Source organism: Equus asinus, chromosome 13 (genome assembly GCF_041296235.1).
Source record: "Equus asinus isolate D_3611 breed Donkey chromosome 13, EquAss-T2T_v2, whole genome shotgun sequence".
Lineage (NCBI taxonomy): Eukaryota > Metazoa > Chordata > Mammalia > Perissodactyla > Equidae > Equus > Equus asinus.
The window spans coordinates 19,668,086-19,679,247 of record NC_091802.1 but is presented as its reverse complement, the minus strand read 5'-3'; the positions used below and the strand labels follow the sequence as shown (position 1 = coordinate 19,679,247).

General features: G+C 49.1%; 1 protein-coding gene across 6 annotated transcripts in view; it reads right to left on the bottom strand.

The window, feature by feature from the left end:
• Positions 1–1,987: 1,987 nt before the first annotated feature.
• The window catches only part of FAM222B (family with sequence similarity 222 member B), a 69,957-nt gene continuing 60,782 nt past the window's right edge, over positions 1,988–11,162 (bottom strand). For 3 of the 6 annotated variants that reach the window (XM_014862064.3, XM_044744299.2, XM_014862065.3), the window contains one exon: positions 1,988–5,219. In XM_014862064.3, coding sequence (XP_014717550.1) covers positions 3,601–5,219 — 1,619 coding nt within the window. In that variant the 3' untranslated portion in view covers positions 1,988–3,600. The remainder of the gene's footprint in view (positions 5,220–11,162) is intronic. The other 3 variants (XM_014862069.3, XM_070482686.1, XM_070482687.1) reach the window with 2 other exon arrangements.

Here is an 11,162-nt window from a genome sequence, read left to right as displayed (position 1 = left end):
GAGAAGGTAAAGATGGCCCCTTCACCAGATAAACCATCTCGTGCCGTGAGGCCTGGAAGCTGATTGATAGGGAGAACGATGGGCTGTAGCAGAGGAAGTGTCTTAAGTGCTTGCTTCAGGCCACAGGTGGAACCCAGCTTTCTAGCAGGTGTTCTGAGGGAAGCCAAACAGGACAGATCAAGCTTGGGCTCCCTCTGCTAGCACTGCACCATTCCAGGGGGCACATTCACATGGTTGAACGGTGCCCTCTAGAGTTGTGTGCAACAATGGGATGTTGCAGTCAACCCCATACCAAGTCTAGCCCTCGTTACAGTGCTGTTGCAGGCAGCCATCGCTGCTTTGTGGAATTCAGCCCAGATTTTGCATCAGAGTATGAGCTGGACTCCCCAAGCACCTATCCCAGGAGTTTGCTGTGGAGGCAGAGCTGGACTCACCTGTCTACTCTGTCTAGGTCTGTGACCTTAGGCTGACTGCCGGTCTCATCTGACACAGGCAGAAGAGGGCCTTCTTTCACAGGAATGGCATAAATATAGGAAAGGAGACAAAGCACCTTCAGAAAACGGCATGTTCAGGAGAGGGTGCCTTCAACTTCATCAGTATTCTGAGAGCCACTTGCTGACTCTTGCTACTAAAGGTCTGATTCTACCCTCACTGCATCCCACATCCTGTGGAATCTTTCCCTCCATCACATCTTAACCCAAACTCAGCAGAAAGGAGAGAAGGGGAATCTAAATAGCTCTTTTGGATTTTTGTTTTCCCTAAGACAAAAAAGGGAAATTTCTCTGGATTCAAGTCACTCAGGCCACTGCTTATGTTACAGATTCCAGCACCTACCACCTCCATCTCTGTCAGAGGCCCTCAGAAATTCCAAAGTGTTGGAGGTAGGAGAACGGGGGAGAGAGGTACATGTTTAGTCTTAAATTGGCTTATTAGCAAACCAGGTCTCCATTTTTCAATGACTGATGGTCCTTGGAGTGAAAGTGGCAGTATACTCTGGGTCTCTAGTGAAGGGCAACAAACCATACTTAGCCATCAAATCCCACCAACCCCCTAACAGTCCTGCTTAGTGAGGGGGCCAGCTGGCTGGGTGCTACCCCCCACCCCTAGTCTGGTTGAACTGTCAACTCCACTCCTGATACTCACCACAGCACCTGGTCTGGGATAACAGATTGGGAGGGTTTCTGAGTGGGACAAATTTAGGGGTCCCTGTCTTAAAAATGAGGAATTACTTCCCTTCTGGTAAATGAGACATGTTAGAAACTTATTAAAAAAATCGCCGCAAACACTGACGGCATTAAACGAATAGGACAAGATCAAAAGGTGAGTTTTTTCTTTTTACTGGTTTATAATAATCTTAAAAATCCCATCACACCCATAAACCACCACAGGTGAGAAGATGAGGGAGATGGAGAATGAATGCTACAGTATGTGGACAGTGCAAGGAATCCAGGTATTCCCTGGGGGCAGCGTGGGATGGAGGCAGGGAGTGTGGCTAGGAGGCCCTGGCTTGGACCCTTATTGCTGGTTGGGGGTTGGCTGGCAGAGGGGGGAAGAGGGGTTCAGGGTGAACTAGGAAACATCTCACACCAAAGGCAGGGCAGCTGGGGGGGTATCACAGTACATTTTCCATGCAGACTATGAGTGGGAGTGAGAGCTTCAGAGACTTGCACCCTGACACAGGAAGAGATGGGTTTGAGGTTTGATTTAAAGCCCCCAAGTTGGTGTCTGGTCCAATTTCCTAAAATGGCAGCTCACCTTTCAGGGAGAGGCATTGGAAAAATTACAGCAAAAATATCTGGTTTGGAGACAGTGGTGCTCTTTCAATTTAACTCAGAGAAGTGAGAACCAGAAGGGGGCCCTGGGTGAGATGTGAGATGGTGGCCAATGCCTTGAGAGAAGGCATTGCACCAGAAGCTGCAGGTGCTCCTGAGGGCTCGGGGACAAGGAGGTACCAGTGTTCACAGACAGCAGGAAAACAATCCAGAACAATAAATTAGGACTTCATGTTGCTATCATTTGGCATAACACAATCAGGCATTTTTTTCTTTTTTTTTCTCTTTTTAAATATAAGGCAACCTGCCAACACATAATTTAAAAACTGGTCTTCAGTCACATTGTTTCAGATCACTAGAGAATTTCTGGCTAAAGAACAGTGGATAGTAAACAAAACTCAAAATCTTAAATAAGAACATCAGCTCACATTCCCCAGAGACAAGAGGAAAGGTAAGGGCTTATTTGGTTTTTTTTTCCCCAAAAAAGTTAGAGCCCAACTACGCATCTTTAACAGAAGGGTGCAAAAGATTACAACAAAACATAATCTAAGCTTAAAGTTACAGGAAAGGTAAAATTCTAGCCAACTAATGATCACTTAGGAATGAGACACTGAGCACGGAGTGGATGGGGGTATGCGCCGAGGAAGGGCGAGGGGCAGGAGTGGCTGTTTCCAGTGGAGGCCCATCTCCAACTGTTAGAACCATGCTCAATGGTAAAGGAAGAATTCAAAGAGCTTAAGGCTTTGTGTTTTTTTTTTTCCTTTCTTCATTAAACTGAGGGGCTGCGAAAGGAAGTGACTAGAGGATGAATGTACCTGTGGGGCCACTCACACACAATGCTACTCAAACCCGCACTACATTCATACAGAAACATGACGTTTAGAACTTAGAGTGGAGAGCAATATTCTTAGCCAGTGTAGAGAGAACCAAATGAATTTTTCCTTTTTTTTTTCCTTTTTTGGTGTTTTTAATTCCAAACTCCAATGTGATCATCCCTTACCTACCTAAAGCAACATCGGGTTTTTTTGAGGGGGGAGGGGGATGAGGGCAGCAGTGAAGTCAGGAGAGAGGCTGTGTGAAAGGGATCTTGGGTATGCTGGATGGTCACTGCGGTTCTCTAGGGCTGCAAAGGGGAGTCAGGAAACAAGATACCAATGCAAAGACGGATTTCCCCCCCCACGTCTCAAGGCCATGGCCAAGTGCCTGCACTTCAGGTGGATGCCCTTCAGGAATGTGGCTAAGACAAGTGCGGTAGCTTTGCGGTCAATGTAGATATAAAACAGCCTTGAGGAATGGAAAGGGACTGGGAGAACATGAAGACTGGGTCAGTTTTAATTTGAGGTCTTTGGGTGAATAAGGAATTAGCTTCCAGAGCACTTGGGAAGTCCGGCCTCTTAGTCCCAAAGAGAGACAGACAGAGGCCTAGTTTAGGGGATTGGGCACCTACAGCTACCTCACCTAGGACCCTTCCCTTGGCCCACACCTCAGTCCTAAGGGAAACAGGCAGAGATGCAGGAAAAGACAGGAGGCGGCTGGTGGGAAACAGCTGGGGGAAGATAAGCAGGTAGCGAAGAGAAAACCCTGGGGTTGGGATTAGGTCCTAACATAAACCCAAAAGTTGCTGGGGCTGGTGGGGGGGAGGGGGGGATGAGGGCACAGAGGATCCCCCTCTGTCCTCAATTAGATCCCACCAAATTCCCTTTCTTAGACATCTAAGAATGATCACATTGAAGCAGTGAAACTTTGAAACTATCCAATTACTCAAAAGTAAGACTAAACCTAAGAAGGTGATGTACGATGTGGAGCATGTGGAGGGCACCGGGGCCACCTATCTATACCCAGGGTGCTGAATATGAAGACTTCGACTATCTGTGGGATCAGGGGCTCGGTTGCCAGGGGCTCGGTGGGCCTTGCTCAGCATGGCCAGGCTCTGTTCTCGGAAGCAGGCCTGCTGGAAATCCCCACTTAGGTAATCCACTGTTTGCATCAAGCTGTTCTGGCTGGCCACTGGACCGCCCCCAGTCCCTGCTCGGTAGTGGGCCCCCGCAGCCGCTGCACAGTCGAGGGGTGCACCTGTGGGCTGCCCACCATGGAACGGCATAGTGAGGTCCTGAGACCCCGAGCTGTCGCTATTGGGAGTGGGCAAAATGTTGTTCCACAGAGGTTGGAAGTAGTGACCATTGGGATAGGCCAGTGGGGCTGCCAGGCCGTTGACTGGTGGGGATGGGGTTGGCTTCTCCAGGGGTGGCTTCAGATGGAAGGACTGTGCCAGGCAGAGTTCCTGCGGGTAGGCAGGGGCCTTGCCCACAAAGCCAGGCCCTGCCAACTCGCGTCCTGCCGCATGCTTGCCTGTCAGGCCAGGGGCCGGCGTCCCACCAGCCTCACTGCACATCTGTTGTAGGTGGGCCAGCTGGTGCTGGTTCCAGGCGACTGGCTTGAGGTCGCTAGGGTAGCCAGTGGGGGCTCGAGAGATGCCCGTGGGCAGGTTGACAGGGCCCGCGGCAGGCAATGCGGCTGTGGCCGCATGGGTGTGCTCCATGGGATTGACCACACATGAAGGCATTGGTGTGGGGACGCTGTGGGTCGACACCCGGGTGCTTGCATTGATGAGCAGACTGCGACTAATGGGGCTGGGGTTGGCGATCTGGCCCTCACACACTGAGGTAGTGCTGATGCCTGCCCTCGTCTGGCAAAACTGGTTGATCTGATGCACGATGCTGCTCAGGTCCGGGGGCTGGCTGTGCTGCAGGGTGGCCGCCATTGAAAGGGGGATAGTTGAGGTAGACACGGTCACATTCGGGGGGGCATCTGAGTCTGGCATCTTCCGGCCTCCATGCAGCAAGGGATTGGGGGGGTGCTGGAGACCCTGGTGAGACAGGGCCTGAGGGTGGACCAAACCCTGGGTTTGGGCCATGGGCTGAGGGTGGCCCAGGCCCTGAGGCTGCTGTAGGCTCTGAGGGTGGGACAGCGCCTGGGACAGCGCCTGGGACGGCGGGATACCCTGAGGGTGCTGCAGCGTCGGGGGAGGGGCATGGGCCAGGGTCTGTGCATGCTGCAGGGCCTGCTGGCGAGCCAGAGCCTGGGCCTGGGGGTGGGCTAAAGTGCTGGGTGCCACAGTAGCATAGGGCGCCACGGGGGGGTTCATGATGGCCTCAGGGAGCAACCGGGCTCGGGTGCCGTCAAAGTCCTTGAGTATGCTTTTGGCTGGCACTTTGACAATGGCAAGCAGGCCTGCCTTGGTGGCAGCCTGAGTCGGGTAGGGGCTGTAGCGCTGGGCTGATGTGTCGAGGCCGTTCACAGTACGACGAACGTGTTTCCGCTGGGGAACCTTCACACTGTTGGGGAAGATTTTTATAGTCAGTGGGTTGTTTGCGACCTTCTTAGCATACGCGTCCAATTCGGCTGGGGTAGGATAGTGAGCAGTTCTCATTTTCTGTGTAGTGTCCCCTAGAGAGAGAGAAGGGGAAGGAGAGCAAAGAAGGAGAGGGAGCTCATCAGTGCCAAGCCAACCAGCCCTTCTAGATCCCCCTTTTGAGGGCCTAGGGTGGAGGGTTAAGCTGTTGTGCCTAGTCTTCATTTCAGACCCTGGCTCCGCCCCCACAGCAACAAGCACTGCTGACATTTAGTCAGTACTCATACAGTCGTACATCACTTAATGACAGGATACTGAGAAACGTATTGAGAGGTGATCTCGTCGTTGTGTGGACATCACAGGATGTACTTCACAAACCTAGATGGTCTAGCCTACTACACACCTAGGCTGCATGTACTAATCACATGGGACCACCGTCATATATGCGGGCCCATTGTTGACCGAAACATCATTATGTGGTGCATGACTGTAATGGGCCAGGCCCTGTGCTAAGTGACAGGCTATCTCAATGAATCCTTGCTAGTGCTTTAGGAGGCAGGTACTCTCAAGGTTCCCATTTTACAAATGAGGTCACTAAAGATCAGAATAGCAGAACAACTTTCAAAAGTCCCATATCTTGGAGAGCCAGAACTTGACCAATTCTCAGAGGTAACCAAGAATTCTTCCCCTACATGGAACTCTCTCCAGGTTCCTACCAGCCCATGCTGGCCCAGGGACTGAAGGGTCTAAGCAGAGTTGCTTGTCAGGGCCCTCCATGGCCACTCAGTTCCTTCCCCATGACACCCTGGTGAAGAAGGCACCCAGAGTGACTCCTACTCAGTCTACAGTGGCCAGTGAGGCATGAGCTTTTTCTTTTGCCTTGGCAGCTGGGATGCCGTGCCCACTGGGTGCGCACCCTGGCACAGTAGACAGGATGCTTTTTTTTCAGGAGCAGAGGAATAAGCTGCCAACATCCCTCCCCCATCTCCGTGTCACAAGTTCACTTTTGTTTACAGCTTACTCTCTGCCTGACTGTGTGAAGATCAAAAGGCTTTATTTATTTCCTTGTGGGGGGTGACAATAATGACAGGGCAGCAGGGAGGGAATTGAGAAGAAAGGATTCAGAGAATCTTTAAGTCCTGAGAGCCAAAAATAGTCTGTATTTGGCGCTTGTCAGCTGTCACTTTCCAAAATGAAAGAGGAAAAAACCTGCCTTCCTTTGGAGACTGCGGAAATACCCACTCAATGCGCCTCATTAATGTTAACAGTCTCTTTGTTCCCATCTCCAGTTGCCTCCCATCAGGGGGCTCCAGCGGATGTTGTGCTTCCAGTCAGAAAGGAAAAGGTTCTAAGAACAAGAGCTCTTTAAGGATGCCAGGCTCCTGCAAGGGGTCTCTGCTCTGTTCTCCCTCTTTCTGAGGGAGGGTCTTCCCTGAGTATACACAGAAGGTGCTTAATAAAGGCTTGCTGAGTGAGTTAAGTACACAGACTGCCCAAAGCAGAAGGAGAGGGGCTTGGCTGGGAGCTTAGGCTCAGCTAGCTGACTCCCCCCCTACCGCCTCTCCTTGTGGGAGGCAGCCAGGACAGACCAAGGACTAATCTGACTGAATGAATGCCTGGCTTGTGGCCTCAGCTGGCTTGGCCCGAAGGAGACTCCATTCAAAGTCACGTCACTGAGCATCAACTGGAACAGAAGTAGCTAGTGACTGCGCTAGAAAGAAAAGGACACAGCTGCCTTCGTTTGGTGACATTGCTAGTTAGCTGGCAGCAAGTGCTTAGAAACTGCTGCTCTTGGAAGCAAGAAAAGAAGGCTTAAAAGGCCAGGAGGGGCAGAGATATTCAGGCTCATGCTCAACAAGGTAGAACTTAGCAAAAAGGGTACAGAAAGGAAAAAGTTTGTGCTTTCAAATACCAGCACAATGCCTTGAACTTAGTAGGCACTCCAACATATTTAAGGGTCTGCTTTACTTATGAGTACAGAATAGATGCTCCATCCATAAATGAAATGTTTGTAAAAGATGACTGATTTGGAGAAGGTCTTAAAAGAATGAGTGTGACGATGAGAACTGAGGGCAGGAAGGAGAGGGAGGCAGAGAGGCCTAGAAATCTTCTCTGGTCCACTAGGTAGCACCAGATAGTGAGGAAGGTCAAATCCCTGAGAGCACAGTCTGAGTTCTGCTGCTGTTTATAAGCAACTGACCCGTAATGGGCTCCAGTCTCCATAATGTGAGGCCACTTTATGACCCTTCTTACATTCTCCTGGACAAGAAGATAGAAAAGAAGTCTGTGATCACTGAGAGAGAGTCCCTAAACTAAAGGCACCAGAATTCCATTGGAAGCTGCCCTGGTCAACCACTGTACTTAGGTGTCTGACTGGTCAAAGTCATGTGACACTCCAAGCTCAGTGCCTACCCCAGAGCAGACATGCAGTAAATACTCAGTAAGTGCCATCAGTATAGGTACTCCCTGACTGACCAGCTGGGACTCAGGTGAGTAATGGGAGGCTGAAGCTGCTGGGTTTTAGTTCAGACAGGAAATGAAGATCTGCCCCTGGGCAGGATCCTCCATGTTGGTGGACTTCTCTCTATAAGAGCCAAGTAGGAGTACAGTGGCTTGCTGAATACGGTCATGCGTCACTTAACGAGAGGGATATATTTTGAGAAAGGCAGCATTAGGTGATTCTGTCATTGTGTGAACATCACGGAGTGTACTTACACAAACCTAGATGGTACAGCGCACTACACACTATATGGTACTAATCTTATGGGACCACCGTTGTATATGCGGTCCGTCATTGACTGAAACATCGTTATGTGCATGACTCTAAGAGAGTTCCTTTGTTCCAAGTCTATACCAACTCTCAGGCTGGTTTCTTCTTGCAGAGGCAGGTGGTAGCTTGGCCTCATTCAGGAGTATGGAATGGGACACTTACACTGATTAGTTCTCTTCATCCTGCCTCCACTGATGCCACCAGCAGTAATGAGGACTCAAATAAAGAAATCAGAATCAAAGGGAGGAAAGGGTGGGGAGGGGTGGCCACAGGCTACAGTATCTTTGTTAAGGAAGAATCTCAAAGATGAGATGAGTATATTGGACAAGAAAGAGGCCACATTCTGGGAATCCAGCACCACCTGCCTCACATACCAGCCTTAAGCCCAACCCTTTAAAAAAAGCAAGTTTGGGGCCAGCCCGGTGGCACAGCAGTTAAGTTTGCACATTCTGCTTCTCAGCAGCCTGGGGTTTGCCGGTTTGGATCCTGGGTGTGGACATGGCACCACTTGGCAAAAGCCATGCTGTGGTAGGCGTCCCATGTATAAAGTAGAGGAAGATGGGCATGGATGTTAGCTCAGGGCCAGACTTCCTCAGCAAAAAGAGGATGAGTGGTGGCAGATGTTATGTTAGCTCAGGGCTAATCTTCCTCAAAAAAAAAAAAGCCAAGTTTTTCTCAATACTTTGTTATCTCAGTCCCCACACAAGCACCCTGGAGCCTTTGTTTCTTCTATAACATCTTCCCCTAAGTGCACAGCTAACACAGATACCACAGCTTTGTAAGCACCTTACTTAAATACCTGGTACATGACGCCATTAATTGAGACATAAGGCAGTGTAGAGAATAGGGAATCTGTGTTCAGAAAAAAGGTAGAGAAATCCAGATTCAAGCATTGGCTTATAATTATAATCTGACTTCTCAGAGTCTCAGTCATTCTTCATTTATAAACAGGGACAGCACCTACTGTCCCACCTCACAGAATTACTAAGATCAAGAGATTCAACGAACACGAAAACACTCTGTGAACAGGAACGATGACTGTCAACAGCACTGATTCAAGGACAGCAGATTTGGCTGAATCTGCTCAGAGACAGGACAAAGTAACCTGATCAAGGAAGCCCCAACTGTAGGATCTCCTGGACTTGAGTCTGAGAGTTAATGTAGCAGAAAGCACTGTTGCCTATTCCAGAAACTGGGGGAAACCTCCCTGAATCTGGGCTTCTCTGCAGGGACCTCCCTGTTTATCTTTCTATTTTGTAGGTCAGAAGACAGAGGTGCATATGCAGAAGGAACCTCTATCTATTGGTGGAGTGCCATAGGCAGTGTGTTTAAAACACAGACTTTGGAGTCTGACCCAAGAATGAGTTCCAGCCCAGTCACTGAACAGTAATGTGATGTTGGCAAATGACAAACACTCGCGTCTCACCCCTGAAAAAAAAGAGAAGACAGTCTCCCATATGGAATTATTGAGGAATGAATGAGACCATATATAAAAATACTCAAGATAGTGCCTGGCACATGGTAAGCATGCAACAAATGCTAGCAATAATATTTCTGATATTTCTGAGTTTATCCAGTCATTTCCTGGCTCTTCCACTAGGGGGCAGATAGGCATACAAAGTAGCAGTAGAGAAGATAATTTTGACATTTGTCCCAGGCCCCAAGACTCTACAATGAAGGAGGGTCAACATTGTTGTCTAAAAGATGATTTGAGGACCAAGGACCTTTGGTCACTTCAGCCTAGAAATATTTATTGAGCCACTACTACAGATACCTGACTGTGAGCTGGGGAAATAGGAGCAGAGGCTGGGGGTTAACAAAGAAAAAAACGTTCAAAAACATTTTCTGGGGGCTGGCCCCGTGGCCAAGTGGTTAAGTTCGTGCGCTCTGCTTCGGTGGCCCAGGCGTTTACTGGTTTGGATCCTGGGCGCGGACATGGCACCACTCGTCAGGCCACGTTGAGGCAGGGTCCCACATGCCACAACTAGGACTCACAACTAAATAATATACAACTATGTACTGGGGGAATTTGGGGAGAAAAAGCAGGAAAAAAAAAGACTGGGAACAGTTGTTAGCTCAGGTGCCAATCTTTATTAAAAAAAAAATTTTTCTGGGGAAGTGAGAGAAGATGGGTTAGAGAAAAACAAATTTTCCAAGTACAGAGCTCCAAAATGGCTGAGGACTCTCAAAGCAAGTGACATCGTGGAATATACAATCTAGAAAAACTCTTGGAGGACATCCACCTAACCCCAAATGTGGTCCGCTACCAAGTGCAGGACCCACCCAAAGCCAAGATGTTCTTGTCCAGCCTGGCTTATGGCACATCACACATCAATGATGGGAAATGCGTTACATCCTCCTACACACATAGAAAAGGAAGGGGAGAAGAGAAAATGTTGAAGTTAGAAGGGATCAATATTGTGATCCTGTACATATGGCGGCTCAAGCCTAAGGAAAAGTGATTAGCAAGGGGACTTACAGTGCTGGGCCAAAAAGCCACATATCCCATCTCCTGACCCCTGATCCATCTCTCCTGCCTGGAGCTGACTCTTACAATACAAAGTACATTAAGCTATAAACATCTGCACCCCATCCACACCCCACCAGATACCAAGCTCTGTGTTTCCAGCAACTTTTAAGACCCTTTTGAGGATGGGGGGCAGAGAAAAACTGAAGAGCAGAGTCACAAAACTTGTTTTAAGGTCTCTATAGCTGATCAGCCTGGGCTCTGAGCAGGTCCTTGGCTGCTGGTTCCCAAAGGAGACATCTTATGCTCCATCTCACCTTAATAGTAAATGTTTAATGCCAGCTATAAGTCACATTACAGGATTTTTTTTTCTTATACATTTTGGGAGAGGAGAAAAGAGAGCAAACAAGCTTAAAACCACCACTGGGTTTTCTCCTCTGCAAAGGTTTGGGTGTGGTTAAGGATAGAAACAAGAGAGTCAAAATGATTCTAGTACACTGTTCCCTAAATGGACAGGTGAGCCTGAGACCAGGGAAAGAGGATATCTCAATTCTCTCTCTTTTTTTTGAGGAAGATTAGCCCTGAGCTAACATCAGCTGCCAATCCTCCTCTTTTTGCTGAGGAAGACTGGCCCTGAGCTAACATCCGTGCCCATCTTCCTCTACTTTATGTATCACAGCATGACTTGCCAAGCGGTGCCATGTCTGCACCTGGGATCCAAACCAGCAAACTCTGGGCTGCCGAAGTGGAACGTGCGCACTTAACCGCTGCGCCACCGAGCCGGCCCTGTATCTCGATTCT